The 8,312-nt window shown below is 35.1% G+C and overlaps 1 protein-coding gene across 6 annotated transcripts; it reads right to left on the bottom strand.

Moving 5' to 3' along the window:
• Positions 1-335: 335 nt before the first annotated feature.
• On the bottom strand, positions 336-8,312 carry LOC132643662 (CBL-interacting serine/threonine-protein kinase 3-like). 6 transcript variants are annotated; one of them, XR_009583700.1, is made up of 16 exons: positions 8,155-8,312; positions 6,670-6,903; positions 6,394-6,456; positions 5,265-5,336; positions 4,948-5,055; positions 4,753-4,833; positions 4,090-4,143; positions 3,836-3,961; positions 3,660-3,749; positions 3,459-3,581; positions 3,243-3,353; positions 1,980-2,093; positions 1,836-1,892; positions 1,644-1,718; positions 1,467-1,570; positions 1,139-1,389 (listed from the first exon to the last, which is right to left on the bottom strand). XR_009583700.1 is itself a non-coding variant. In XM_060360153.1 (15 exons), the coding sequence occupies exons 2-15, from the start codon at positions 6,838-6,840 to the stop codon at positions 668-670; spliced, it is 1,317 nt and encodes a 438-aa protein (XP_060216136.1). In that variant the 5' UTR covers positions 6,841-6,903; positions 8,155-8,311; the 3' UTR covers positions 336-667. The 6 variants fall into 6 exon arrangements, 4 of the variants coding, with proteins under 4 accessions (XP_060216136.1, XP_060216139.1, XP_060216137.1 ...); XR_009583701.1 differs by having other exon boundaries at positions 1,467-1,560; XM_060360153.1 differs by lacking the exons at positions 1,139-1,389; positions 1,467-1,570 and adding an exon at positions 336-739 and having other exon boundaries at positions 8,155-8,311.

Genomic DNA, 8,312 nt, shown 5'->3' with positions numbered 1-8,312 from the left:
GTGCTAGTTGAACGTTTGAGTAAACCCTCTACAATTTTTCCCTCTTCCTTTCATCCATTACTCTCAGCTCCTCCCACAAGAGTCAAGCTCAAAAAGCGTGGCAAGTCATATGCCTAGGCCAATTCTAGCAAGGAAGAATTTCTTCTGATATCACTCAAAAAGAAAATAAAAAAAATCCCTCTGACATGATTTCTTTTCTTTCTTTTTCTTTTTACGGGCTGGTCGACAGGGTATAATGAAAAAACTAATTTTTCATAAGAGGCATTTCTCTTTTTTGAGGGAGCTAATAATCTGTAAAAATTGTGCAGGTATATACCAATTATACAAACTGCATATGGGACAAGGAAAACGATAATTCTCCTTAGTGGATCTTCTTTTTTTGTTTTTGTTTTTGAGGGAGCTGAAAAGCTGTATGCATACAATTGTCAAAAGCGTTTACCAGTTATACAAACTGCATATTGATAGGAATAAAAGTCCTACGCATAATGAAACACATGGTAAATCCTAATATGGTCATTGGCTCATTGGGAGAAAAAAGTCCCACTACAAAGAACAGACCAAAAAACAGAAAAAAAGAACAAAAGGGGGAAAGAAAGAAGTTGCAAAGATTTATACAAGTGGTGGCCCGAAGCAAAAGCTAATGCCATTGCAGTTCATGGTAGTAATACTACCTATCTTGCATTTCCTCTTCAGTTTTCCATACTACATCCTCTAGGCTAGTTGACAGATTCTTGTAAAACTGCATGAATGATGTACAACAAAATGATCAAACAATGAATAAAACTGAATTAGAGCCCGTTTGGATTGGCTTATAAGTTAGCTTATAAGCTGTTTTCAGCTTTTTTGAGTGTTTGGCTGGCCAGCTTAAAGTTATTTTATGCTTAAAATAAGCTCAAAAAAATAATTGGACCCATTTGACTTAGTTTATCTAAAGCAGCTTATAAGCTGAAAACAGCTTATAAGCCAAAAAAAATAAGTTGGACTACCCCAACTTATTTTTTTCAGCTTATAAGCTGCAAACAGCTTTAAGCTGTAAGCCAATCCAAACGGGCTCTTAATGTCAAAATAAAGATCATTCAGGATTGATTATTAGCTAAAAGAGGTAACGAAAAAGAGAAGAACGCAAAAACTATCAGGATTCAAAAATCAACAAGGCACTGATGAATTTCCGGTTATGTAATACACAGCAAAAACCTATGCCTTCTGGAAATTATGAAGTAGAAAATAAGTATATAGATTGTAATGACTAATGATACAAGCATGATCTTTTTATTTAGCTAAACATCCATTAGTTCTTCCATGTGTCTTTAAGATAGTCCTTCCTTCCCCTCCTCCGATTTTCCCATGGTTCTTGATTGTTTTCTAAACATATCTGTACTCTTCTTTTATCTGGGACAAAGGATAACAATGTTACGTTCATTTCCAAGGAGTGACTTTTCTCCCTAATCTTAAAACATGCATATAACCTCTTATCTTTGTTGCTATCTTGTGTCAAACAGTAACTCCAGGATTAGGTTGCTCAATCACGAGTAATCAGCTTGTGACCGTGCAAGACTTTGCCTATCAAAACCTACTAATAGTTATCTACACATTTCAGCATTGTCATTTAGATAACTTTTGCGGCAGTTAGGTGAATATGGTACCTTGTGGAATTCCAAAGTATCTCCTTTTGCCTTTCGCACTTCAACCATATGAAGAGAAGGGGCAACTTGAAATACCTAAATTCAAGACCAAACAATTGTCATAAGTACTGATGGTAATCCTCAACACAAAACGAAAAAGGTAATAATAAAATAAGATAAAAATAGATGACCAATGATGCACATTGAACATACCTCAGTGGCAACATTAAGGTTTCCTTTTCTTCCAGCTTTAACATTTTCAAGTCTCATCTGAAGTATAAAAGTAGAATGACAATTATTTTAATTTATTAGGATTCTACATGCCAATTGAAATGCATGCTTGAAATTCATCACTACCTTGTAGTTTTTTTTGTGAACATCAAAACCGAGGGGCTTTGCAGCTTCTTCAATCTTACTGATTATTTCATTGGCCGAGCATTTAGATGTGAACCTTGTTTCTCTCTTAAATCCCTGTGAACGATGGAATCAAAACATCTGTTAATTGAGGAATATTATAGTAATACACACATCCTAAATGTTTCCGACAAGGTGGAGTACCAATTTAGAAATTGTTATCATCCTCTACCGAAGAATCACTAATATAGAGATTAGAGACCATATATCTTTCCCATTTCCCAACACATTGTGCATAGCAGAACACTCACTCAGTAAAACAAAGACACCACCTCTGACCCAAAAAAATAGACAGTTGTACCCGCGCAGTTATTTAAGAGTAGTGTTTGAATATATTGTTGTATTGAGATGGTAGCGTGAAAAAGTGGAACTTACTCTTGGTAAGAAGTCAAATCAAGTGTGAAATAATAGAGTATTATTAGTTGATATTGATTTGAATTGTTGGAGAGAAAAATGGTCATACAGGGAAAGAGACCAAGTTTATTGGAGTAGATTAATAAAGAAAGGTCAGTGTTATTCAGACAGAGGGAGTAAAATGAACTTAGGAATTCATTTTCTATAAGTAATCCTTTTAAACTTATTCTGCTTTTAATTAGTGTATCTGCATCCTCGCTCATATGGAAAAACTTGGCTGCAAATCAAAAACTGAGAATTCTGGATAGTAATTCCCTCCTGACAGGAATGTTGTTACGTTGACATTCTAAAAGCCTTTTGCGGCATAGACAGCGAAATTCAACACAAAGGAGAAAGAGATGGAAGATAGGTTGTGTATGCATGCAATATTGCCGCAGCATTTTGAAGCATCTAGCGTTTTCGACAACTAAACTTGATGAATTAAGCAGGTTAGCGCAACTCAGGGCATTCAGACTCATCTCTGCCAGAAGTCATCTATTATTTTATGTAAATGCGAAGAGGCTGCTTTTACTACAACAAATTGATTCTTTACTTCTTTCCCATTTTTATATTTTGGATTTTGATCTTAGAACAGGCTGTAGAGTGCTTGGAAATGAACAAAGAATTATCCAATGCTTACCAAGTGACCATAAGTTTTTTGGCATTCACATGAATTTCATTAAAGCATGTCCTACTGAGAAAGTATAATTATACACGATGCAAATCCAGGCACAAACACCATGCTTATCAACCAGAAATTCCAAAACATGCAAGAGAAGTAACAGACAAAAATGGAAGTTCATCGTCGGTCACCTGCTGTTCCTCGAAGAGATTCCCAAGGTTGAGTCCTTTTGACATTGAAATCAACTCGAATGCGTTCATGGGTGTTGGCTGCTCTTCCTTTTTCTCTGTTACATGATATTCCTGTTGTTGCGTCAAGGAAAAGAGAACCATGTGAGGATGATTTTATACAATAATCAATTCTTTCCTCTGAATTCAATGCCAAATTACACATTCCAGTTTGCTCACTTCAGAATCCTTGAAGACAGCTTCAACATCATCCAGGTTGGCATCTTCTTTCTCATTAAAAACAGGAGGTTTATAATCTTTCTTGAACCATTCGTCCTCCAGAATTTCTGCAACGGTAATACGCTAAGAGAAAAAAAAAATGTTGTCTTTTTAGTTGCAAGCTAACATCCAATATTGTATTCAGAAATACAGTATACTTACTGTCATAGGGTTTGGATCCAAGATGCGAGTAATTAACTTCATAGCGCCAAAAGACATCCAAGGTGGACAACTAAATTCAGCAGAAGAGATCTGCACAGACCGTGATAGACATCATGAAATTAATAAGAAAAACAAAAGCAGATTGACTCCATAATGAATTGATAACAAATGCTCACTTTTTTATACAGGTTCATAAGATTAGAGTCATCAAAAGGCAAGTAACCTGCAAGCAATACAAAGAGTATGACTCCACATGACCACAGGTCCGCTGTTGTACCGTCATATCCATGATCATTGAGTACCTAAAAGGAAGAATCTCATTTTCTAGACCAAGAGAAAAATAAGAAAAAAGGGTGCACATAACAGGGAGACCCTTTTTTCTTTGTGAGAAGTGAACAAGAAGAGACTTATTAAACCAATTTCATCATACCTCAGGAGCAACATAGTTAGGAGTTCCACATGTGGTATGGAGTAAGCCATCATCCTGGAAATTTGCGCTTAAATAAGAATAATATCTGATTACAAAATGAAGGTTAACTATCACCTAAATGAAAGACATATATTGCAGTACTACAGCTGCTTGAAACTAGCATGAGTTGTCTAGCTAAAAAGGAAAAAAGAAAGTCCATATCCAATAATTCTCAAAGCAGTTAAAGTGAATAACTAATCAGCAGTCAATCACAAATTAATGGCATTGTCTCTAGCCCCATGCATCGTTGCTTCCACAAAATTTACCGAAAAATGATGTTTAGACTAGTGAACATCAAAGAAAGAAGCGCACACAAATAGATTTCAGTTAAAAATATGCTGGCTTGTTTCTATAGTGACAATTACTGGATTTGCATTTTTAAAACTCCGATCACTTGGAGATCTGTGGCCTCAGCTTGGGGGGAGAGGGAAGGAGTCATCACTACGACATTTCTCAAACACAAAAATGTACTCAAGGCAATCAGTAAAGGATGTTAAGACTTTAGACATTGGTAAACAATTGAAGATTCTCTACATTAATTTTGACAACCACAAAGTAAAAAGCGTCGTATCGAAATTGGAGACATATGTTAAAGAGTTTGAGAATGTATAATCAGAAAGTTACCCTGACTTGCTGGGACAGAGCACTCAATCCAAAATCAGAAACCTTGAGGTGTCCAGAGGCATGCAACAGTAAATTCTCAGGCTGCATCACGAAAAAATGCCAAAATAAAGGTAAGACTACAAAGCCGGGAAAGCTTTAAGGCAAACTAGAACAGAAATTACCAACTAACATGCTGCAAAAGTAACACTACCTCACCTTTAGATCTCTATGGTAGACTCCCCTGCTATGACAATAATCAACAGCATTAATAAGCTGATGGAAATATTTCCTTGCTTCTTTTTCCTGCATCCGTCCATGATTTACCTGAACGTCAATAAACAGGTAACATCTTAATGACATGCTAAGTCATCAGAAGAAAAATTAAGTGAAAATAAGTTTGAATAGCTTCGGAAGGACACATGAAACCTAAATTTGCAATCAGTGAGATACAAATTCATGCTCTCTGGTCAAATTCTTTATCTCCAAAGCTATGTGGAACGAATAAATTAGAAGAAAGGAAGAATCGTCCTTACAATTTTGTCAAAGAGCTCTCCACCTGTTACGAACTCCAGAACAATGAATATCTTTGTCTTGCTAGCCAACACCTGCAGACAAACGAGAAGGATATGGATTTAAAAAGTGTAGCAAATGAATCCCAGCCATCACCATAATCCATAATCACATCTTCTCTATAGTAGGTTAAAACTCCAACATACAAAATATTCAAAACATAAGCTGTTCGTCAACAGATTTAATGTACCAGGTAAGCATTTACTATATGACATCCGAAAAGGTCTTTTACCAAAATTTAGATCATTTAGAGGGAGTGAAACGTACATGTCACTTTCCCCAAATTGGGAATTCTCAATTCCAGAAATTTCAACTTAAACTTTTCTAGTCCTCTGATTTTTCAAGATTTTGATGGTGTATTTCATACAGAGTGTAACTCTCAAAAACTTGGAAAGTACCATGAGTAGATCAAGAAGATTAACTAACTACTCCAGTATATTAGCCAATTCCACTGCAGTACATGGATACCAGCAAAATATCTGCATGTAGATATATGGTTAGTTAAAAGGCCAGGCTCTGTCTTAACTCTCTCCAACTTCAGTAGGTTAAATGCTGATGACCATTGGAACTTATATGAGGTAAAATGGTATAAGACTGGATCTATAAAATATAATTGAACAAATAATAAGCAGAACAAAATATTAGTAATATGTAACGCAAAGAACCATCAAAATACAACAAAAGCTTAAAAAAGATAGGTACCACAATCTAGCATAAGTACAAATGTTTGTTCAACAAGATAGGCACAGAGAAGCTCAGCTACTAAATACATTTTAACCTTTGCTCCAAAAGCCTTGAATCTGCTCAATTTTGGAAAGGGCACATGAAAAACTCAACGAGACCACATTGATCCTAGCTAATCGTATTAACAAATCAACTAGTTTGTCCTGTGCAATAGACTTTATCTTGTCCTAAAGTAAGTTATAAATTCTCTAAAGAAAATGCTTAAGCTTTTGTTTATTGCTAGGCAACGTTGATCAAACTATCCCTTTGGTAGTGTGAATTAAAGACGTCTTCCTGAAAAATTGTTGAGGTGAAGATTTGAAGTGAGATTTTCAAGTACATACACATTGACATAGAGAGAGGACAAACCTCGTATAACTGAACGACATGTGGATGTCTGATTAACTTCATTGTAGCTATCTCCCGCTTTATCTGTGAATTTATTAACAAGAGTTATAAGAGGTTAACATCCCCAAGAAAAACTTAAAACTGTAGAAGAATAAGAAATGCATAACTCAACAACCGTAAAATGTCGAAGAGACATTATTCACACAGCTTTTCTGAAATCTATGTTTCCGAAATAATTGGCAGGTGGATAACACCAGACAATAGAAAGCATAACAGATAGATATTTTGAAGATTGACCTGCTCAGCCATTTTGTGCTTAAGGACCTTATCCTTATCAAGAATCTTGATTGCTACAGGATCACCTGTCTCTGAATTCCTTGCAAACTTAACTTTAGCAAATGTTCCCTCACCAATTGTCCTTCCCATTTCATATTTACCAACTCTGCGCTTGATTTTTGCTTGATTCATTACTGAGATACTGGCACAATCCTTTAAAAAGTGCAGTCGTAATCCTTCTTAATGAACCTTTTACTGCACAATGATTAAAACATCAGTAAGACATATGAGTTCCCAACATAAAAAACTTGTCTTTGCGTTCGTTCTGTGCAGTCACAGAGTTTACAAAAAATAACATAAAATTGATATTCCAACACAACTTGGCTAACTGCACCATAAAAAGACACCCCAACTAGTAACTTGCTGATGGAATTTATGAAGGATTTTATTCTAAAAGGAACTTTCCATCATAAACATTTTCTCCACAATTAAAGAAAAACACAAGTATTGTTTATTTAGTTCTGTTATTTGTTTAAGGAGGAGGGGCAAGAATCAAGGCAACAACATCATTTAATTAAAGAGGTCAATTATAATAGTATTACACATGAAGGAAATGATTAAAGAAAGTGACACTGAATTAAAAACAAACAATTATTGAATAATCAATGACCATTAAAACATTTGCCTCGGTATGTGTGCGCGTGAGAGAGAGAGACTAGTTAAACCTTATAGCAGCTAATCATCAACAAATCCCAGCAAAATGCAGCTAATTAAACTATAGTACAAGATTTGTAATACTACAAGCTTAAGTTCTATCACTTCAAGAACTATATTCCAGAAACAAATGCAAATAGCATAAGCTAGTTATCTACAAACTTCAAACAAAAATCAGCTTGCTTAAGAATTTGCATTAAACATACAAACTTTCTTGATAAAAATAAGAGAGAAGCAACAAAAGGGGCCAAATTTTGAAGTCCAATCAACAAATAGCAACAAGAAAAATGACCCTTGAGAACCAAGAAATGTAAAAACCTCAAAAGGAATGAAAGATCTCAAATTAATATGATTCAAAATCCTAAATTCACTAAAAGGACAGCGCGGTGCACTAAGCTACCGCTATGCGCCGGGTCCGGAAAGAGCCGGACCACAAGAGTCTATTCACTGTTTCAAGAAAATCCAAAAAGGCAAATTTCCTAAATATAGCATATTTGAATCTTCCCAACAAATTCCTAAGCCAAAAAAAGGAAAGAAAAATACATACTTTGAGCTGAAATTTTAAAATGGGTGTTGGCCTAAGATAAAGACGAAGATACAAAGGAACAAGAAAGTCTTGTTGGGTCAAACAGATTGATTACAGCAGCTTATAATTCTCAATAATTTGGACAAAAATATGGTAAGTGGCATCCAAATCTTGAAATTCTAGCTTTGGGAAATGTAGCTGTAAATTGTAATATTCTCCCCAACAAACAAACATTTAAAAAAAATGAAAAAGAACAAATAGTTTACCTCTTTCAATGGAATCTCTAAGGTGGTTTTCTTTGTACCACAACCGCAAACAGTGCGAAAAATTGTAGTAGTAATATTGAGTACTCTTTTTGACCTTTTATAACTGGAGAAATTTATTTTGTAGTTTATAAAAAGACCGACGGTACATTTAATCGAAC

The sequence above is a fragment of the Lycium barbarum genome, chromosome 6 (assembly GCF_019175385.1).
Source record: "Lycium barbarum isolate Lr01 chromosome 6, ASM1917538v2, whole genome shotgun sequence".
Classification (NCBI taxonomy): domain Eukaryota; kingdom Viridiplantae; phylum Streptophyta; class Magnoliopsida; order Solanales; family Solanaceae; genus Lycium; species Lycium barbarum.
This window is presented reverse-complemented; position numbering and strand designations above follow the sequence as displayed.